Genomic DNA, 24,291 nt, shown 5'->3' with positions numbered 1-24,291 from the left:
GCCACTGGGATGCAGGAGCAGTGTCGCAAGGAGGCCAAGAGGTTACAGTAGTTCGTTAGTTTGTAAAAAAAGAAATATGCTTGCAGTACCCCTCTTCTTGGCAAAAGGGCTGTGAAAGAGTGGATCCTACTCAAACTTGGAAAAGATGGCAAAATAAAAAGTTTTTAATAAAAACAAGAAGGCAGCCTCTCAGACCAAGGTTATAAAGGTCTTTTATACCAAATCTCCAAGTTATGTCATATGCTTTTTCCATGTCAAAGAAGATGGACAGCCACACCACTTTAGTCTGGGTAATAGATGATGTGAAATGGATCCACAATTCCTTTTGACATCCGACTGTGGATGTAGTGTGCTTTGGCTCATGCACGTTTAAAGGCTAGACGGTTAGGCATGGTAGGATACCATCGGAATATCCCCCAAGTTTTGTTTTGAGCCTTTTTTGCTGCTGTGCATCTTAAATTCCACCATGGTTTGGGAAAAGGTGAAAACTGGGTTGATGTTTTTGGAATTGCAGTTGGCAAATGGACAATAATTTCTGTGATGTACATAATTGCATCATTGATAGGCTACTAACTGACTGCAATGATGTAAAAATTTGCCAGGTGTTGAAAGACATTCCAGTCAGCCTGATCAAATTTCCACCATGTTAGCCTAAATGGAAAACACGGTCTCCCGTTAATTACGCTGGTTATAACGGGGAAGTGATCACTTCCATATGCCTCCACCTCACAAGTAAGTGAAGGGAGGAAAGGAGGGGAGCAGATAGAAATATCAACAACAGAAAATGTATGGGTAGGTGTGTGGAAGGTGTTTGTTTCATTATTTAGGAGTGAGAGGTTATTGTCATTGAGCACATGCTCTATGACTTGTCCCCTTCCATTGATGTTAGTACTACCCTACAGGATCTTTCGCAGAGATCATTTAACCGTTTGCTCTATTTAGATAAATTATAAAGCTTCTTAATGTACCATTGTATAATTGACTTAATAGTGTGAATAGTAGTAAAGCTTAATAGACGGTACTCACCTTAGTTGATCTGCTTAGTTATATGAAGTTGGGGTGGAAATGAAGTTTAAATTGAGGTTTTAAATAAATTAAAATAAGTTGAAATAAGTTAGTTGAATGAGTATGGAATTGTTAAAATTTTGCTCAGGGAAGTAGAAATGAACTACCTCATTCCTGGTTGTCATTTGAAAAATTGAAATTTAAAATAATATGAAATAAGTAAGGCCAGTAGTCACAACGAGTGACTTTTGTGTTAAACGTCTTCAGTTGGCAGTGATAAGAAAGAAAGAAATTGTGTATTTAAAGAATGTCTATGTTCCCATAATTCATTTTGTGACATGTGGGAATCTTATGTGCATAAGATTCCAACCGGAGAGAGGTTGGTGGGTAGTTTCGTATTTAGAACGTTAAGTTTAGTGTTATGGCGACACCATGCTATGACAAGTGCCTCGTGTTGGAAGATTTTGTAACTAGATCCTAATTTAATAAATGCAATGGCCGAATTGACAAGGGGGTTGTGGTTGTGAGAATGTACATGTTGTGTAAGTTCGGTGCTGGTTTGATTAGTTCTGAAGCTGTCATAATGGTAATAAGCACGTGTATTGGAAGTTTTGGTAGAACCATATTGTAGTGCTCCCGACGTAGCATGCGTTACAACTGGGTTGACATTTAATTAAATATATTATATTGTTGATGTCGCTTATTGGATATTTGTGTGTCTCTTTATATGTATTAAACATAGTCCCTAATTTATTGTACGATGAAAATATTAATGTGATATCTGTGTTTGCGAACACTTGGCGAGACTGTTATGATAGGGTAGAATAATACGTGTGTTCTGTTTGGTGTTATGATTATGCAGGTTATTGACATTATTCCTAGCAACAGAAATTGTGTGTTGGATTAATTGTAATGAATACTTCCTGGCTGTGAATTTCTTTGTGAGATATTGTAATTCGGCAGATAAATCGTCTTGCAAAGAACTGAACTTTTGATTAATTGATTGTAAAGAACGGACTTTTTCATACTGAGTGGGTGATGTGATTCAAAATGTAGATATTTTCCCGTGCGTGTATTTTTCCTATAGATCTTGGTTGCTAGTTTGGTACCTATTTTATATATTGTGAGGTTAAGAAAGTTGATTTTATTATCGATTTCTATATTGAGTGTGTATCTTAATCTTTCGTGTATTGCATTGAATTTAATAAAAAGATTGTCAATAGTGGCTCTGTTTCCTATTAATAATATGTCATCTGCATACCGCATATAAAGTTTAATACCAAGAGGGAAAGGTTGGAGTACTTGGTTTTCGATAGCGGCTAATCAGATTTCTGATAAGGGAGCTGAAATTCCTAATCCCATGGGAAGGCCAAATATTTTTGGTTTTGAAAACAGAAGTGGCTGGCTTCAAGTAATATCGAGGTAAGTTCTAAAATGCTATTAATATTAAGAGAGGTGCGATTAGCTAAAGTGTTGTCGGTCGTTAGGAGTTCACGTAAGGCTTGTAATTTAAAGGGTAGATGTACATTGGTGTATAAAGAAACGACATCGAAGGAGGCTAAGATGTCTTCACTAAAAATTATAGCAGAATTTATTTTTTCGAAAGCTTGGTTGGTGTTGCTGACCCTAAATTTTGAAAATCTCATAAGGGGTGATATGATTTTAATTAAAAAGGTGGATAGGTTGGCAAAAGCGGATTTGCTGAAAGAAACTATTGGTCGTAGGGGGTGGCCAGGTTTGTGTAATTTAGTAATGCTGAACATATGTGGAAGGATGTTACTGCATATACCAATTTGTTGTAGCATGTGCAGGTTGATTTCTTTATCAGATCTTATTCTCCTCAAAATACCGTAAAGTTTATTCTTTAATCTGAAGATGTTATATGTGTTATCAATTTTATAGGTATCTTGGTCGGAGAGGATTTGTTCCATTTTATTGATATAAATGCTTTTATCTAAGATTACGATAGTGTCTCCTTTGTCAGCTTTTTGTACAATAATGTTTGGGTTTTTTCATGATTTGTGTATGTTTGATAATTGTTGTTTGGTCATATTGGGTTGGGGTACAAGTTGTGAATTAATGTGAATATGTTGGCTTCATGCATAATTCGCCATTTGTCATTTTCCAGTTTGGTTTGTAATTCGATGATGCAGTCTTTAATGGGATAATGATGATCGCTTATGGCGAAGTTAAACCCATATTCTAACCCTGATAATTCAACAGCGGAAAATGATTGTGATGAAGTGTTAATGCATGTGTTGTTAAAGTTAACGAACTCTGACCATGTTTGGGGTGACACCTCTTTTTTAAGTTTGAACCTGAGATGGTGTATTTGTTGTAGCGAATGGTATTTTTTACGAAATCTTTTGTGTAATTCTTCCTGAATGATGAGGGTATCTTTTACAAGTATTTTTGGTGAAAATACGAGCGAATTTAGGAATTATGTTGTGGGTAAGACATTTTTGCAAAAATGAAATATGAAGTTTGTTTGTAAAATAATAAGTATTTTGGAATAGTGTGATTTTGTATTTAGCATGTTCAAATCCATTAGGGAACAGGAAGAGAAGGATAGGCCGTGCAGATAGGGTGTAAGTGATAATCGTTAAAATATCTTTATAATTTTGACACTTAGATAAATTATAGAGCTTCTTAATGTACCGTTGTATAATCGACTTAATAGTGTGAATAGCAGTAAAGCTTAATAGACGATATTCACCTTAGTTGATCTGCTTAGTTACATGAAGTTGGTTTGTAATTGAGTTTGTAACTTATTTCATAAGTTCAAATAAGTTAGTTGAATTGAGTACGGAATTGTTAAAATTTTGCTCAAGGAAGTAGAAGTGCACTACCCCGTCCCTGGAAGAATTACACAAAAGATTTCGTAAAAATACCATTTGCTACAACAAATACACCATCTCAGGTGCAAACTTAAAAAAGAGATGTCACCCCAAACATGGTCAGGGTTCGTTAACTTTAACAACAGACGCATTAACACAGCACTCAATGTCATGGAACAAAGACACTTAAAAAAACGCGACCCCCCCCCAACAAAGTTCCACCATTAATATTTCATCACAATCATTTTCCGCTGCTGAATTATCAGGGTTAGAATATGGGTTTAACTTCGCCGTAAGCGATTATCATTATCCCATTAAAGACTGCATCATCGAATTACAAACCAAACTGGAAAATCACCCTGACAAATGGTGAATTATGCATGAAACCAACAGGTTCACATTAATTCACAACTTGTACCCCAACCCAATGATCAAACATACACAAATTACGAAAAAATCCAAACATTATCGTACAAAAAGCCGACAAAGGAGACACTATCGTAATCTTAGATAAAAGCATTTATATCAATAAAATGGAACAAATCCTCTCCGACCAAGATACCTATAAAATTGATAACACATATAACATCTTCAGATTAAAGAATAAACTTTACGGTATTTTGAGGAGAATAAGATCTGATAAAGAAATCAACCTGCATATGCTACAACAAATTGGTATACGCAGTAACATCCTTCCACATATGTTCAGCATTACTAAATTACACAAACCTGGCCACCCCCCTGCGACTAATAGTTTCTTTCAGCAAATCCGCTTTTGCCAACCTATCCACCTTTTTAATTAAAATCATATCACCCCTTGTGAGATTTTCAAAATTTAGGGTCAGCAACACCAACCAAGCTTTCGAACAAATAAATTCTGCTATAATTTCTAGTGAAAGATATCTTAGCCTCGTTCGATGTCGTTTCTTTATACACCAATGTACATCTACCCTTTACATTACAAGCCTTACGTGAACTCCTAATGACCAACAACACTTTAGCTAATCGCACCTCTCTTAACATTAATAGCATTTTAGAACATTTTAGTCTGGAATCTTACGCACATAAGATTCCCACATGTTGCAAAATGCATTATGGGAACATAGAAATTCTTTAAATACACAATTTCTTTCTTATCACTGCCAACCGAAGACTTTTAACATGAAAGTCGCTTGTTGTGACTATTGGCCTTGCTTATTTCATATTATTTTAAATTTCAATTTTTCAAATGACAACCAGGGACGAGGCAGTTCACTTCTACTTCCCTGAGTAAAATTTTAAAAATTCCATACTCATTCAACTTATTTTAATTTATTTAAAACCTCAATTTAAACTTCATTTCCACCCCAACTTCATGTAACTAAGCAGATCAACTAAGGTGAGTACCGTCTATTAAGCTTTACTGCTATTCACACTATTAAGCCGTTGGTTCTATATATTTACCAGATGGTAAATATATAGAGGAAATGGTCAGTTAAAATCTCACTGCAATTCAAATTGCTACATCTTCTACGTTGGTTGTTAAAATCTCACTGCAATTCAAATTGCTACATCTTCTACGTTGGTTGTTAAAATCTCACTGCAATTCAAATTGCTACATCTTCTACGTTGGTTGTTAAAATCTCACTGCAATTCAAATTGCTACATCTTCTACGTTGGTTGTTAAAATCTCACTGCAATTCAAATTGCTACATCTTCTACGTTGGTTGTAAGTTGCAGAGGCTGAAATAGAGGTATGGTTCTCCATGAGGATTGCAACTCCTCTGTGAGCAGGGCCATCTCCATTTATATTCTTATCTATAATAGTAATGTTATGCATTCTGGGTTCATCTTTTGCACTTAGGTAAATCTACTCTAAGCAAAAGTAGGATAGCCCATGCTTTTTCAGAAGTGCCTTAATGTCTTGTGCCAGAATCCATGACAATTCCACTGTAGGAATATAGCCATTACATGGGCTTTGTGGATCTATCAGTCGACTTCCGAGGGATTACTTTTATCATTCTTGGATTTATCTCTTTTGGGTAAGTATGGACACTGTCCTGTGTCCATTTCCTCCTCTGTAAAGAGTTCCAAGACTCAACTGTCATGTACCTCCTTGGTTTCGACATCCGGCCTTGATGTGGGCAGTTCAGTTTTCTGTATTTTTAATTTAATGCTCGGTTTTGATAATACTGGAGTGGCAGCTGATTGAGGTTTCTGTGCTGGTTTTTCTGAGCACAGTAAGTAGCGAGCAATGGGTGTGAATGACTCTTTCGGTGGTACAGTCATTTCCATTTGAGTCCCAGTGGAACATTTCTTGAATACTTTTTTGGCATATGATGCCTTACTGCTGCTTACTGGCTAAACTGCTTTCCTGGCTTCCTGGTACAGGACGTTCAGTTCTGCCTTTAGTTGTCGTATAGGCTGGCCTTGATTAACATGATTAATTCATCCTGTGAGCGCATCGCACAAAACAGAAATATGTTAATGGAATATAATAATCAATAGGAAAAATTATAATTGGTCCTTGACTTTCAGGAATGTCCATAAAGAATTTAAAAAATATCTTTTAAATAACTTTAACTGTATACCATGTAAAAGATAATGAAAATAATTATAGAATTAAATGTTTATTGAATAAAACACAGTTCCCAAACTGTGCGCCGCAAAATATTTTAAATTTTTGAGGAAAACACAGTGATACTCGACATCTTTCAGACACCATGTGAACTACTAGCTCGAGGTAGTTTGCAGTTTATCATTACTTATTAAGTTGTTTGGACCTAACTATTTAATAAACGGAACTCTTAGGTATTTCTTTTGGTCTAGGGAAGCCATGAAAAAATTACTGAGAAACTAAGGGTGCTGTCACAACTGAGAAAATTTGGGAACCTCTGGCATAAAATACACAATGAAGAAACTGTTTGTTACAGAAATATGTGAACAGTGTTGGCTTTCTTTTTTTTTTTTCATCAATCAATCTCCGATAGCCGACAACAATCTTCTCTAGGCCCTGATGAAATAAATATCACAGAGAAGCTCAAACCTTTTGTTTGAGCTTCTCTGCAGTGTGAAAGATTTCATCTAGCTCTTTTACCGTTATCTCCTTTGCAGTAACATTTTCATCTGGGTCATTTAAAAATTAAATTTTTTTTTTTTTTGCATTTAAAAATTCTAATTTTAAATGCAAGTCTGCAAGTGACTTTATTAGTGGGAGACAAACAAGTAACACGTCTTCTTCCAATGGTTAATGGGACACACTGAAATGGGCAGTGGGCAAACGCTTGTATTGCTCGTTCAATGCACAATAAGCTTATGTCATGATTCAAATCTTTTTCAATTATCACATAAAAAAAGATTGGGTTAACTGGAAATTTGCATCGTGTAAAGTGGTATAATTTTTTCAAATAGTTGTAACTGAAAAATGCATTAATTGAACTCGTATTTGCGAGCCATGGCTGGATTTTCTTCCTTCCACATCTGGCATGCTCAAGAGTAGGCAGGGTGCTCTCCTTGGCAATTAATGTAGGTGGGTTTTGAAGCTTTGCATGATGTCATCTCATGGTTCTTTGAACCACATTTTACACATGCAAGGTCACCATGGCAGGCCATTTGTGAATGTCCATATTTCTGGCACTTGAATTACCTTAATGGGTTTGGAACATATGGATGTACTGTGCAGTTCAGATAACCAGGTTTAATCTTGTTTGGAAATATTGGTGTGTTAAAAGTAAAGATGAGGTTTCTAGTCTGGACTAGGTTCCTATCCAATGCATCAACATTCGCTTTGCTGTCACTCCTTGGCTTTTTAGTTCCAAACAGATTTCCCCCTCGGACACTTTGAATATATCCCATTCCGAGATTACGCCTCAGGACGAGTTCAGTGTCTTGTGTGGAGTTACTACAATTGGTATTTCCCCAATAGATGTTGCTTGGAGGAACTGTTCAGAGTTTTTGGGTGAGCCTGTTAGCCCTTCCAAACCCTTTTGGATGAAGAAAGGCGACATTTTTGCTACGGGCTTTTCAATGGTAGAATGAACAACTAGGTATCAGGGTATTGGACCTGATGATCTTCAGTTCTGGGTTTTTTTGCTGAGGTAGCATTTTCTGAGTCTCTGGTATTTTTTTCTGGAGGGACCTTGCAGGGGATCCCAGAAGAAGAATTTTGACTATCAGGATTTATAGTGGTTTTTATGTTTATTCAGTGCCTGGACTCCCACAGAGCCCAAAGGGACATCCACTTACCTGGTAATTAATAAATGAACTCGGGAGTGGGATGCCAGGGTTATGCAGACACTATACCCACACCTCTGCCAGCCTGAATCCTGTCTTTCAGACCATGAGAGTAGGGGGAATGCCACTGACACAACTGACTCTTGATCCTGGCTGAGCCATCCAGGGCCACCCATCTTGTTGAAGCAGGTGCCAAAGTGGTGTGTTGAAGCTGGGCCCCTTAACCACTAGGATTCCACTTTCCAAATTTCTGTGGGTCATAGCATATGTCAAACATGCCAGATTCCTGTGGTGTTAGTCTGGAACATGGGCTGTGGGCACTGGATCCCAGTGTTGCTAATCTGGAGGTCTCCTCACCACATACAGGTGCCCATGTTAAAGGGGGCGCCTCCATAGCCAGGTGGGCAGGAGCAGCAGTGCAGTGCATAGCACATGCTTCTTGATTAGACTGGGGTTCGAGCCCGTGACCACCAAATATGGAGGATGCGGAAAGGTCAGGGATTAACCACCGCATATCCCCGGAGCAATATGGCCTTAGTTGCTAATGCTCCTAAAAACCAAATAACAAACAACAACAAACAAATATGTTGAAGGGTTCTCCATTGGAGCAAACCTTTAATACACAGTACAATACCAGAGCAACTCATAATGAAGTGCCTCCTCAATACAATATTGTTGTATTTGTAACAAACTTAGTTTGCTCACAGCTATATACAAAATTGAATCTATTACCCTAACTGGTAAAATAGCATATGAACTTTGTTTTGATTGACATTATTGAAATAAAATTATTTCTAAATATTAGGAGTTGTTGTAATACATGTATGTATTTTGTGGATTTGAATTTGCATGCCATCACAAAATATTCATGGTTCATTGTTAGCTGAGCATTTTAATAACATACACGTATAAGTTATAAATCCAGTTTAATTAAACTGGATTTATAACTTATACGTGTATGTTATTAAAAACCATGGACCCCAGTACACCAGGCCCATTTGTTACTATTAGCTGAGCATTGTTAACTAGAGTATAAAAGGAAACTTAAATTACATGCATAATGCTAATTCTACTGATATTAACTAATGAGAAAAACACAAAACTTCCTTTGATAGAGAATAATATAATTATAAAATTTTTCTTCATGTATACCGATTATAATTTACCTTAACTATTTTAGGTAGGTTTACGTTCTTTGGTTACTCAGGATATCTCATACTATGAGATATCAGATGAGTATTATTTCTGAGTCTTGTTGTTTTTTGCAAATAAATAAATACAGTATATAGAACTGACCTATCTTTGCAGTTATGGGAAGAGGGAATACATATATGATGTTAAGAAAATTAAATTGATATCCTTTTATGTTAAGCATTATAAACTTTTATACATTCTATTTTTTTTTTTTTTTTTCATGTTTAGCTGCTGCAGATAATACAATACAGTTATGGAACACAAGAAATGGCGAACGCATTTCCATTCTGGATCTTCATATTTCTATAATAACCATGGCAGCATCAGTTAATATGAGCCATTTAGTTGTACAACTAGCTAACAATACCCAAATAGCAGTGCTCCACTTGTTCAACAATCCATCTAAAGGGATGACTGTTGAACTTCCACAAGGATTACTTGCAAGTGAAGAAACAAAACCATCAGGTAAGTCGAGTCCTTTTCTGAAGATTAAGTTTGGCATCCTTTTCATTATGCTATTTTGAATTAGTTCTATCTGCTGCTCAAAGTTAGCATATGAGCTCGTAATAACAAGCAAGGTAGGAACATAAGTATAAACTTTCAAGTTAACTCATTTTTCTAAAATGTCAAGTTGAAATCATATTGTTCAAATGAACTTATCATGTCTTTAATAAAGAAATCTTTATTCATTTTTATTATGATATTCTCAGTCAAAAATTAAAGTAATTATTTTATAATAAAATCATCGACCTTCTGGTCACAAGATATATTAAACTGTACAGATATTTTAAACATTATTTTGTAATAAAATGATAAATAACAAACAACTATATAGACAAGCAGATTGGGATAGTAAACCAGAATATCTTATAATGGGGGATTTGAACTTTCCAGATACTGACTAGAATTTTTGGGTTGGTTACTCACAGAGTAGCAGGACACTTTTGTGGATTTATTGAATGACTGTTTTCTACATCAGCATGTTAGAGGCAACAAGAGGACACAGTACTATCAATCTGATTATCAGCAATGACTGTTCATGCATTAAGAATCTGCAGATAAAAGAACCACTGGATAGCAGTGATCACAGTATTGATGTGAGATCTACTTAAAGATGTAACTAACATCAGGGGTAGAGGGAAGGACTTTTGCTTTTGTAACGGTGACTACAGTCCTCAGACAGTTTTTAAATTCTGTATAATAGGACAAACTAATGTGCTATCAACAGCAAATGGGAAGCATTCAGGTAGTAATCATAAAAGCTATTATGCTTTTTATACCAACTAAGAAATACTGCTCAAGGCTTAGACCTAAATGGATCCAAGTCTCATTAGAAATAAATGAGATAAATTATCAGTTGATAGAAAAACTTATGATACGTATAAACTAGTCTGCAATCAAGTCACAAACAAGGCTCAGCAAGCTAGGTCAGATTATGAGATCCATTTGGATTTGGATGTAATAATCTGGCCAAAGGATGCAAAGAAAAACAGTGAGACTTCTTTACTTATGTAAACACCAGAAGGAAGAGAATGAATCACATTGGTCCACTTGATATCAATGATTTAACTGTCTATAACCTTGGTCAGGTTGCTGGCAAACTGAATAGGTATTTTGCATCTATATTCACACATGAGGAATTCTTTAAGGAAAGGGGATGCCAGAAGTTTATCAAATTCTAACAGAGAGGTAAATGATTTTGTGATAACTAAGAGGAAATTGGAAGAGAAATTGTTAAGACTAAACATAAAAAAAGCACCTGCGGTTGATGGGATCTATCCAATTATATTAAGGGAGGCAAACGTCTAGCCATAATTTTGAAAATGTCTTTGGATGCAGATGATGGTTCTATCAACTGACTATGAGTGAATGTATCTTCAATTCACAAAGGAGGTTCAAAGGGTGACATGAGTAATTAGACTTGTTAGCTTAACTTCTGTTCCAGGGGAAAATAATGAAATCACTGGTTGAAGTAGTAGTGCAGGACCACGTAGACAAACGTTATACTGTAGTTATAGCATGGATTTGTTAAGGGATGATCCTGTTTGACCATTCTGATTGGATACTATGATGCAGAAACAAAGGAACTGAATACAAAAAATAATTTTGATATCATATACTCACATTTCAGTTTGATACTATTGCATATAAAAGACTGCTGTGCGAACTGGAGCAGTGTGGCATTATGGGCAAGATAATGCTATTGATAAAGGGATGATTGAGTAGAAGATAGAGAGTGGTTATTATTATTATTATTATTATTATTATTATTAGCCATATAGTGCAAGGAAGTCTGAGGCTTATGCTGCACCAGCCAAAAAAAAATTTCCAAGTTATCCAGAGAGAGAGAGAGGTAGAAGGGAATCACCAAGAAACAGAAGAATGGTGATATCCAGCTCAGGACCCTGGGTGTGCTGAGCCCATTATTGTTTTCTATATTTAATAATGATATCAGACTTAAACATTAAGTTTGCAGATGACGCAAAGGTTGGTAGGGTGATTAATGACAATAATCAAGGTATGCTGAGAAATGGCAATTAAAGTTTAACATTGACAAATGCAAGCTACTGCATATGGGTAGTAGTTATCCCAGCTTAACATACCAATTGTATATTAATACACTCAGGGTAGGTCAAAAATGGAAAAGACCTGGGGGTAATTGTGCCATTAGATATGAAGTTCTCTGAGCAGTGCAGACAGGCCACCAGGACAGGAAGGACATGGGGTTTTGTGAATGATAATGCAGAAATTTTGCTAGTAGGGATATGAGGTGATTATTCCATGCTATACAATTTAAAAAGATAATTATCATTTGTCTCTAAGTTACATTAGACAAATATCATTAGGCAAAAGACTATTATCCATGGTTTTGCCCAAGACTTAACATTCAGTTTTCAATGAAAGCATAAAGTCCCTCCATGATTGAAATAAAATGCAGAAAACACATAAAAATTTTGATCTTATTTCAACTATTACATCGAAATCCTGTAGTATTGTACTGCGTAAGGTAAACACAGACATAACAGTTGTGTTTTAAATGGAAGTTTTATTTACATACATTGCCTGGCTCACTTAGACAAAATGCATTTGCTAATAGAGACTGCAACCAGCCAAAGAGAAGCCGATAAGCTTCAAAACAGCTGCCCAGGTGTTGTCTCATATTTTTAAATGTATTGTGGATACATCTATTTAGTTGATGCCTTACAATTTAATATTATCAGTTTAGAGATAAATACTTTGTGCTTGGACATAGGTATTTAGCTTGTATAATTGTGTCACTGTGAAACAAGGTATTTATTTATCTTCCCATGTGTAATGCACTTTTGACACAGTTACACATGGGAAGTTGGTATACAAACTAGTCTATTGGGATAATAGACAAAATGATCCAAGGTGGATTGAAGGCTGAAGAACATGTGACAGTTGGTTGTTAAAATGGTCATTCTTCAGAGTGGGCCAGTGTTATAAGCAGAGCCCCTCAGAGTTTGGTGCTAGGACCACCCTTGTTTTTAATCGTTTTGAATGATGTAGACAGGGGAATAAAGGTTACAATATTGAAATTTGCAGATGATATAAAGGTTGGGAGGGGGAGTTAACAACAACAAGATAAGCTTAGCTTTTTCCAAAGTTTTGGACAGACTTAGTATTGGTATTAATAGTGGCAAACAGTACTAATACCAAGTCTATCCAAATAGTTTGGAAAAAGTTAAGCCTAACGTGCATTGTTAATGGGAATATTACACAGAGTGGACAGAAATCATGGGATACCTACCCAGTAACAGATAGGCAGACATTTTGCCCGGATAAGAGCAGCGCATGGCAAGGCAATGAGTCCACTAGTCACGAAAGTGTTAGACAGGTATTTTCATCCATGCTTGCCCCCACTGTCCATAATTCCGTTAAATTCCTGGGTTGAGGATCCAAAGCTCAAACGGACTTTTTCACAGCATCCCAAAGATTCTCTACAGGGTTCATGTATGATGAATGGGGAGGCCATTCTATGGTGGTAAAATCTGCAGAATGCTCTTTGAAACATGTTCTATTCACCATGGCTCTGGGGGGGGGGCACAATGTGGGTGCATGATGACCATGAAGGGATGCAGATGGTCTGCAAGGATGGACACGTAACCTGGACCATTCAGAGATGCGTCTAGATGTACTAGAGGTCCCAACGTGTGGCAGTTGAACAAGCCCCAGACCCCTGTTGACATGACGAGTGCATAGCTTTGTGCAGTTTCCGCCAGATACACACCCTCCTGTCCACTCAAAACAACTGGAAACAGGACTCAATGGACCAGGAGACCTGTCTCCAATCATCCAAGGTCCAGTGCCAATGTTCTTTTGCCCAGTTGAGTCCTGTGTTGTGGTGTTAGCAATGGGACTCTGGTGGGTCGGCGGCTCCCATAACCTATTGCGTCTAATGATCGCCTGATGGTCTTGATGGAGACGTTTCTGTCACCTCCCTCGTTGAAGTCGGCAGTAATTTGTGCCACTGTCATTCTCCTGTTGGCTGAAACAATACAAAACAGACATCGACGGCCACATTCATCCACCACCTTTCTCTGCCCACAGTGCTGTCCATGATGAGATGTTATTCCCAATACTTTTGATACTGTCGAACGGGGATAGTGCATCTGTACCACCTCCATGATAGAGTAACCCATGCATCTGGCACCCACTATCATCCCTCTTTCAAAGTCTGTTAACTCAACATTTATCCATACTGACATCAAATTACTGTCTACATGAATGCAGTGTTTTTTCAATGACTTACTCAGGGGCAAAACTATAAGTCAATGTGAATTCAGTTTTCTCGCCACACAGGTGCCTTGTTTCGAAGCTCTATAACCCACATCATTGTAATCTCTCCTCATATGGACACCTCTTTGCTATTCTCACCAGAAGGAATGAATGTCCATCTTTGGACATTCATTCCTTCTGGTGAGAGTTCTGCCCCTGCTCACATCATATGACTAAACAGCTCTCCATGTGATCTTTAACAATATGTCAAACCAGCTGTCAAGCCCCCTGCCTCTCCAGAACCCCCACACAATGGTGAATCTGGTAGTTTCATCCACCACTGCATTTACAGAGGAGGAGGTTATAGTTCTATTATACAAATTTGTGGAAACTTTACTTGGAATGGAATATTATGTTCAGGTATGGAAATTAAGAAATTGACCTTTGAGGGTCCAAAGATGGACATTCATTCCTTCTGGTGAGAATAGCAAATAGGTGTCCATATGAGGAGAGATTACAATGATGTGAGTTATAGAGCTTCGAATTAAGAAATTGACCTTTGAGAGTCCAAAGATGGACATTCATTCCTTCTGGTGAGAATAGCAAAGAGGTGTCCATATGAGGAGAGATTACAATGATGTGGGTTATAGAGCTTCGAAACAAGGCACCTGTGTGGGGAGAAAACTGAATTCACATTGAAATGAAACACAAAAACCAGGAAGCATAATTGTAAACTGCTTCTCTGGTTAGTTGAGGTTTAAAGAGTAATTAGCTCAGTACCTTCTTACAGTGGGAGAAATACATAAGAGAAATACAGTTTGTTTAGACAAGGCTTTTTTTTATTTTTTTACTGATGCAGCAAAAGCCTACTTTTTTAGATCTTTTGGCCTTTACTAACATCAAAATCCCTCCACACAAGTATAATGGATTGCCACCTGCCACTCATTTGAAACCATCAGAGACTGGGGGTATGTATTCTTAAATGCCTCTTCAGTTGCAGGTTAATTGATCTCACAGAAAGTGTGGCTTCCCCCCCCCCCACCATGAGTTATGCTGAGGTTTCTCAGCCTGTAAAAATATACAGTCGGTCCTCGTATAACACGTGTTTGCATTACACGAATTCGATCATACACGATTTATAAATAGGGGAACGTTATCTTATATAACACGAACCGAATTCGCTTATACACGATTCGCCTTTGTGTTTACAAGAAATGGCAGTCGAATGCGGAATCACCCCAACTGAACGCAACACGATAGGAACGAAGTAGATTCTGAAAATGTATTTATGTGTTTTATATCAGTGAAGGGGAAACACATTTCACCATAATAACGTAAAAACCAACACAATTCCAGCTATCGATATAATCGCAAATGCAATTTGATCGAGTTTACTACCAGTTTATAACAGATTCCACTAGCAGAAACGCAACTGGAAATTGTTTTTATTGTTTTATGGTAGTAACCCCCAGAAATGTGCTTTAGTAAAAATGTGAGGTGTTAATAGTGTATCTCGGCCCTTACGGTGTTGTTTATTCAGTTGCTACATGCGCTGAGCTTTGTTTATGTGTATCAAGCGTGCCTCCTCGTTTTGTAATTGCGCTTTATTCCCTAAAAATTAGTAAAATACTTAAAAGGTGTGAAAAGGAAGCGTCCTGGTGAAGACACTGCATATTCAGAGAGAAAAATAAAAGCAAAACATCGATAAACAGAGGCGGACTGGATCAAAAATTCTTCCCCGGGAAAATTTGTAGTGGCCTCATACTACGGTTTATGGCCGAAATCACACCGGCCTCCGGCCCACCGTGGTTTCCCCCGTAAGGCTTATGGCCAGTCCGCTTCTGTCGATAGAGAAAAAATATGAAATTGTGAAAAGCTTTGAACGAAATGAAAGACCGTGTGATACTGCACGTGCTACAGACCTAAATGAGGCAACGCCGAGAATTACAAAGAATGCAGAGAAAATAAAAACAACTTTCATAGCGGGAACAACTCAAAGTGTAATTAAAATCCATCAGATTAAGACACATACAATTGGAAGAGATGGAACGGCTGTCATCTCTTTGGATAGAAAATCAAACAAAAAGCAAGTTTGCTTACGATAGAAGCAAAAGCATTAACAATATTTTATTACGACTTACGTATTATAATTTATACATACGTATTATAAAATACGTAAGTATTTTATTACGACTATTTTATTTAATATAATAAATTTTTTACGAATAAAATACGTATTTTATCCGTAAAAAATACTTTTTTAGTATTAAAAAATACTAAAAATACTTTATTATAATATAATATTATTTTTATTACGTATTTTAATCGTTATAAAATACTTATGTATTTTATAACGATTAAAATTACCCGATTATTTATTGTGTTTGGTAATGTTTTGGTTCCAAATGTGTGTTCAATCTTGGGTGGTCGGCACCTAACCCTACTTTTCCCATAGGGCCTGTTGTTTATATTGCACGATTTTGCATTGCACGAGGGTTTCTAGGAACGCAACTATCGTGCTATACGAGGACAGACTGTACTCATAATACTGAATAAACCACACAAAATGGCATGCCACAGACTGAGTGGCTAATAATCTCCTACCAACAAAGAAATAAATATGTAGAACTCCAAATAAAGACTACTTTTTGCCTTTATGATCACCCAACACTAGCATTGACTGTGATAAAAATGGAAAATCTTCTGATATTAGTTTATTCAACAATTTATCAAAACAGATGATATTATTATTTGTATTTCTATTATTTTAGAAATAAAAACTTTTATATAACTTCACAAATTCTGATAGTCAATGTTGCATTACTTCAGACTGTGCTTTACCACACCATCAATGTGGTAAAAGTGTAGCTTATAAAAAAAATGGGGGATAGAGCAATTAGATTGCAGATGACCAAGAGATAATGTTTTAAGGCTTTTCTGATAAAGGTGGACAAATGTTTAATGTCATATAACAAGTAAAATCAATCTTGTTTGTGAATAACTAAGATCCTCTCTGCACATAAATTATGAAATTATTGTATCTTACCATTTTTTATAACAGTGGTTCTCAAACTGTGGGTCACAATGATTGTTGCACAAAATAATGATACAAAAGTAAGTTTTGTGATCCAAGAAGGTGTGTGGAAATGTAATACTTCGCAATATTATAAAATTTTCTTATTTATAAATGTGACTTAAGCGATCCAGAGCAAAAATTAATTACATAATTTAACATCATATGCTCCTGTTTCATTGATCTCGATCGCATAGTATGTTCGAATTAATACTGATCGATATCAGTGAGCAGTACCATATGGTAACGCAAGAATCACTTAAATTTTGGCTGGGTGAATTAAATTCACTGGGCGGTGTGCCCATTTGATAGGTCCTGGGGAGAAAACTGAAGTATGATTCTAGAGCAGTGGTTATCAACCTTTTTTTTTTAATAATAGCACCTTAAGTAATTTATTTTATTTTATGGCACCCCTACTCAATTTTCTGCCTGTTAGATCTGATTCTCTCTCTGTATACAGGTAATACACTATTTCTTTAACAAAATGTTAACAGAACATGTTTCCAACATGTTCTGTATGCTATTGAACACGTGTTAAGAATGAATTTGAATTTTGCGGCAAGAATAGGGCCTAATAAGTTATGTCAATAATTGTAATTATAAGCAGAGCATACAAATCATGGATGACCTTAGAAGCAAGAAAAGAACAGGAAATTGAAAAAACTGAAGTAATGATGAAAATATGGACAAGAAGGGAGCTTACCGTTACCTTGTCATGTACTGTTACCTTTCAAGGTAACAGTAAGTTCCCTTCTTGGCACAAAGTTACATGTTATACAGAGTACTGCAGTCATGCACTTCAAAAAAAACGCTGTGAAACATTTGTAGCTTACTCCAAATTTCTATGGGGTCAACTACCAATGTATATTGGTAGTTGACCCCACTGGTAGTTGACCAAAGTTTTAGCAAAATTGAACATTCTGTTCAATTTTGCTAAAAGCATTCCATAAATTAGATTCAATCTCAACCATAAGATCAATTTGGACTAACTTTTTTCAGAAGCCACATTCATTCCTATTGTGAATCTTTTCCACTGGCTTACCTAAGTAGCTGTTAAGGGATATTGAATAATAGTTATGCAGTATGGACCAAACTTTTCCAACATTAGCTGGAAAATGTCCTGGCTCTTTTCCAGGTTTAGGGCAGGTGAAGGCTAGTCTCTGAAAGTGATCAGATGTCAGGATCTCAAGTAGTCGCTTCCAGATACACACCAGATACAAAATCCTGTTAAAAAACAGATATAATAAGTTGGAGCTTTGTTATCCAGTGTTTGGAGCATGATATAATAGATCTTGTCAGTGCCCAGTGCACTCTTTGATCTATATAAAGATTTCTGCACTTCAAATATTGTAAATGTTGATTACACAGAAGAAATAGATTGGTACTGATATTCAATTTGTGCTGCTTTGCTTTTACTTTATCTTGTTGGAATCATATGCAGATATGGCTGAGACTAGCAAAAGACCTGGGCACTTGCAATTACCACTCAAGAGAATGCTAGCAGAAATTTACCTTCCAGTTTTTTTTGTTTTTTTTTTTAATTATTCCATTATTCGTATACTTCATAAATTAAAATAAACTATAACCCAGTCTTTTTTCTTATATAGCATGGTTTTGAAATTAATAATATTGTCAGTTCTAGGGTACATCTAATACAGGTTCCGTGCTTTGTTCCTTTCTTTTTTAGCATGATAATAGGTTTTGTTCTATTGTGTGTTCATATCTCTACAACCCTGCAGAAGTTTGGTAGCACAGCATTACTTTCTAATGGTAAAATCTGTCAACATTATCAGTAAACTGAGATTTTGATCATCAAAGGAGATATAGTGGTGAATGTGTTCTGATTCACTTTAGAGAATTTCCATTTTAAGTTGGTATCTGTTTTGAATTTTGCAAACAGTTGGGTAATGTGATCCCATTTGAGGTGGTACTCTAAAACTGACCACTGAAAGGTCAATCACTGTAGATGTTCCAATGGGCAAGTGGATATAAGGATTAGCAACAGTGAGATAGATTCATTTAGTTTTCCTTGTCTAACTATTTGAGAAATGCACCAGAGAAAGTGGGGACTGTTAAAGTTGCTCAGTACACAAAAAGGAGGAGGAAGCTGAATAATCAGGTTACCTAGTTCTTTCAGTGCTTTCTTTATTTGGTAAAAGATATAAGAAACATAAATCCCAAAGCAGCACATACAATTACATCCTGTGGTGAGTTAGGCCCTGGGAGCCAAGCATTTTGTGTGGCTAAGCAATTGCTTCAAGTGTTATACACAATATGTTTTTTTTTTTTTTTTTAGTTCATGCTCTTAATGCATGAACTAAAATTTTATTGCAGCCTATCTTTGAAAAGACTAAGAAAGGAAAGCTGCCTTTGTTTAATAGTTTAGTTACTAACACTTGCTCCCTTTGCTTGGTCCCACTGGCAGTACTCCTGACTCCCAATGGCACAGCTAATTTAACCTGGCTGAAATTAACCATAGACATATTCTTATCATTAGAACCTCCAAGCATGAGAGTTACCATCACAGAACATGACTTCAGTTGTCCAAAGAGACAGCGAACAAAGATACAAAATCACAACATAAAAATTTTTCTGGTGATTCTCTATCTGCCCAACCTGTAGGCAGGCTGTCACTATTCTTAATGCCAAAATGTCTAGTCTGTTGCAGGACTCCCCAGAAATGGTGAAATGTCTCCAGTCCAGGGAGCATAACTGAAACTGAAAAATCAAAACAGTTTGAACAGCTATTAAAACTGATGACCTTTAATGGAATACTAGTATCAGTCACTCTCCATAATATCCTAAACACTTTCAAAGGTGTTCTCTAAATGAGACCTACTTACTGTGACTGAAGATATTGTTATGTTGTTGTTGTTTTTGTTGTTGTATTTGAGGTTTTTGGCACAAGGGCCTCTTGGGCCATATTGTGCCTGTTCATGGTTTGGGTATCACTGATTTCACGTTATGATTAGATGCTATTATATAAATTTATGCATTTTAAATACTTAAACAGATCCTCGAAATTTGCTTCATTACCAAGAATATGTGATATGGTTAAGGGTTCCTGCAAGTTGGAGAGGTAGTTGAAGCTGGAATTTCGGACAGATAAAAGGTGGGGACATTCAATGAGAATATGTTTTATTGTTAGTGCGACTGGCAAAAGAAGCACTGAGGAGGAGTCTCTCCCAAAAGCAAATGCAGATGAGTTGGATGTGAATGACCGATGCGAAGCCTTGCCAGAATTACTTCTTGTCACCTGTTTCTTCTAAAACTAGATGTCCACAGTTGAGGCTCTTTTTTTTTTATCTGAAACAGTTTATTATTGGTTTGAGATTGCCAGAGGTGAGACCATTGTTTCCAACATGTTTTTTAATAATGGATTTGTAGTCTGTGTATGGAACTTACAGTTGACTGTAAGATCCAGAGTTGGGATGTTTAGCAGCCTCATCCGCACGATCATTGCCTTGGATGCCGACATGACCAGGAATCCAGCAGAAGGTAACCTTGTAGTTGGCTGTTAATGGTAAAATAATTTAGATTATTTTAATTTAGATAAGTTGACGGTAAAATAATTTAGACCGGATCTCTTTAAGAACGGGATGAGAGGGAGGAAAGGTAGATTGAAAGGTACTGATTGCACTTAAAGAGTCTGTATATATCAGAGATTGTTTGATATGATATTTGTTTATGTTATCTAGAGCCAGTTTTATTGCAAATAATTCTGCAGTATAAATACTGCATTCAGTGGGAAGAGAGGCAGCTGTTAAGAAAGTGGCGGAAACTGCTGCTGCACCAACAGCCATATCTGTTTTGGAGCCGTCAGTATAGATATGAACTTTCTCTGAGTTTTCCAAAGAATGCAATTTATGTAGCTGTTGAAAGTTGGTATTTGCCAGGGAGGATTTTCCCCATCTTGAAAATAAATTTTCACAGAGCGGTATGAATTCAGTCCAGGGAGGTTCCGGAGTAGCAAGGTCTTGGAATATATTCTTAAAGTTAATTTTCCAACTGGTCATGAGTTCTTGCAGTCGAATCCCTGTGGGGCAGTTTTCATTAGATTTATTGTGATATAGCAGGGTGTGTTGAGGATCAAACAGATACTGCCAGCTGGGGTGGGCTGAAGTACCTTCAATCTTTGCTGCATAATTAAACAATAAAACTTTTCTCCTGAGATGCAGAGGGGATTTTTGTTTGCCTCAATATACAGGCTGTGAACTGGAGATGTTCTGAAGGCTCCAACAACTATCCTAAGGGCACTATGCTGGATGGTGTTCAGACGTAATAGTGTGTGTGTGTGTGTGTGTGTGTGTTATGGAGGTTTAATGGCGCATAAGCTAGTGAGGCTATAGTGCGCCTAGACGTAATAGAGAACTTTTCCTGGCGGAGTCGTAGACAGGTGCTCCATAATCCAAGCGCGATCTTATTAAAGCTCTATAGAGATGTAGGAGAGAGCTTCTGTCAGCACCCCAGGACATAGCAGAGACAGCTCTTAGGATATTCAGTTTTTTAAGACAAGTATTCCAGAGGTACGCCATATGGGAAGCAAAATTAAATTTATTATCTAAATGTAATCCCAACAGACAGAAATTGTTAGTGACAGGAATCAGGCTGTTTTTTTAAAAATATTTCTGGACCCGGATGTAGTTTCTGTTTTTCACAGAAATGAATAGCAGTAGACTTCTTTTCTGCTAGGGAATAACCATTCCGCAATGCCTATGATTCTATTCTAGCTACAGCAATTTGAAGTTGCCTTTCGATGGTGTTCATAGTCTGGGATTGAGTAGAGATAATGAGGTCATCGGCAAATATGTACGATTGTACTGTATTTGGTACATTCCTTGTCTTGTTGGTGATTCTTATTGCAAATAATGTTGGACTAAGAATGGAACCCTGTGGTACACCTTCCTCTTGTTCAAATGTTTTGGATAAATTATTCATGTATCTGACCTGAAAAGTTCTATGGCATAGGAAGCTTTGTATAAATTGAAGTAGATGACCTCTCAAGCCGAAAGAATGAAGATCTTGAAGAACACCATATCGCCAAGTGGTATCGAAGGCTTTCTCAATATCTAGATTAATCATGACCAGATGCTGTCCCCTTATGAAGGCTTTACGTATATTTGCCTCTGCTTTTATCATTACGTCTAAGGTGGAACGGTTTTTTCGAAACCCGTACTGATTACTATTTAGCAAGTTGTTAGTTTCCAGGAACCACATTAACCGCCTGTGAACCATTTTTTCCAGGACATTGCCTAAACAATTGGTCAGTGAAATTGGCCTATAGTTATGTGGAAAGGTACGATCCTTTCCGGGCTTTGGGAAGGCTAGAACTATTGAGTGACACCAGGAGATTGGGTAAGCATTTTCTAAGAATATTCGGTTGTAATAGTTTAACAATGATCTTTTTGCTCTGTTGTTCAGTTGTTTTAACATTATATAGTAGATCCCATCTGGACCAGCAGCGCTATTTGATGTTTTATTGTGCGCTCCAAAAAGTTCTGTTAATGTGAATGGCTGGTTATATGGCTGAAAGGTTGGTTTGTAGGAGGCTATTGCAGATATACTGGCGAATGATTCCGCTAAGGCATTTGCTATTTCTCCCAGGGATGACAACTCTTTCCCTTCCCAGTTTAGTATTGCAGCTGGGGACTGAATGTATTTGCCATTAAGCATTTGTATTTTCCTCCAGATAATTCTGCTGTCTGTATCCTTGTTTATGCTCAAGGAAAAGCTAATCCAGGCATCTTTCTTTGCTTTTCGTCTTATTTGGCGGAACTTGGCTTTCAGTCTTTTGAAGTTAATTAGATTGGTAGTTGTGGGAAAGTTACGAAATAAATTCCAAGCTCTATTTTTATACTGTTTGGCGTGTGTGCAATCTTGATTCCACCAGTAATTACTATGTTTCCTTTCCCCGGGAAAGGTTTTGGTATTGCAGAGGTAGCAGCTTGTAATATTTGATTAGTGATATTTGATTACATGTTCTGTGACTATGGTTTGAGATTGGATTATTTTATTGCCTAACTGCACATGAGATGCATATTCATACCAGTGTGCCCTACGAAATTTCCAAGTGGAGCGACGTAGTGAAGGAGAGTTTACCCATGTTTGCAGCTTGCAGAGAATCAGAAGGTGATCACTGTTTAGTGGATTTTCAAGAACAGACCACTCCATAATACTATATATGGAGGGAGAACAGATTAACAGATCTATTACGCTCATGGATCCTGTCGAAAAATGAATATAGGTAGGTTCACCAGTGTTCAAAAGGGTAAGTTGATAAGAGTCCAGAAGGGATTCTATTAACTTGCCTCTCTTGTCAATTGTTGGAGATCCCCACATCGGATGATGAGCATTAAAGTCCCCAAGTAAGCAGAAAGGAGACGGTAGCTGTTCTATTAGATTTTCTAGGTCATCTGAAGAAAATGAGAAATTAGGAGGAATATACATAGATGCTATTGTAAGAGTGATGCCAATTTCAATGCACACTGCAACTACTTCAAAAGGAGTCCGAAGAGCAATATGTTTGGATGGTACTTTGTTTCTTATAAGAACCAGCACTCCTCCACAGGCTGACGAGTTGACATTTCTATCTCTTCTAAAGATAGAGTAATCTTTTATAGTAGGACACACTTGTGAATTTAAATAAGTTTCCTGTAGGGATATGCCTGCTGGATCATAACGGTGGATGAGATCACATATATCATCTTTATACTGCGAAACCCTCTACAATTCCATTGAAGAATTCTTTCCATTAAGTGGTTTTGTTTCTGACTGCTTTTTAGTTGTGACTTGTTTGCATCGATCCAATTTTCCTTTGTCTTTCTTTGGAAAGTAGGGACACGTTACGTGCATCTCATCAGTCGCATGAAGTTCTAATATGGCATCTTCTGAGCCATTGTGCTGGTCAATATCCATTCTGGTTGAATTTGGTGGTTTCAGTACCATGGTTTCTGTCACTTTTTGTTTTGCTGTTGGGTTTATATTAGCTGGAATGGTAATTGGGGTATTACAAGCTTGTTCAGTTTTTTGTTGCGAAGGACACCGTTTGGAGGCAGAGAGCATGGAGCGTGCCCAATTAGCGATGAATATATTTGGGGAACAGCAACATCTGTTTGTGTACCTATTGACTGAAATTGTTTAGCAGCCGTTGCATATGTACGTTTTGGATCTGTTTTTAGTATTTGCCTTCTCGCCTCTGAATATGTCACTTTATTCTCAACTTTATATTTC

At 36.9% G+C, this 24,291-nt stretch overlaps 1 protein-coding gene across 1 annotated transcript in view; it reads left to right on the top strand.

Moving 5' to 3' along the window:
- LOC150081687 (protein qui-1-like) overlaps positions 1 to 24,291 on the top strand; it is a 706,673-nt gene that overhangs the window by 666,211 nt on the left and 16,171 nt on the right. Inside the window, exon 25 of the mRNA XM_090378807.1 lies at positions 9,477 to 9,713. Within this exon, the coding sequence (XP_090234933.1) occupies positions 9,477 to 9,713 (237 nt within the window). The remainder of the gene's footprint in view (positions 1 to 9,476; positions 9,714 to 24,291) is intronic.

The sequence above is a fragment of the Mastigoproctus giganteus genome, chromosome 8 (assembly GCF_048544385.1).
Source record: "Mastigoproctus giganteus isolate SK-2022 chromosome 8, ASM4854438v1, whole genome shotgun sequence".
Classification (NCBI taxonomy): Eukaryota; Metazoa; Arthropoda; class Arachnida; order Uropygi; family Thelyphonidae; genus Mastigoproctus; species Mastigoproctus giganteus.
This window is presented reverse-complemented; position numbering and strand designations above follow the sequence as displayed.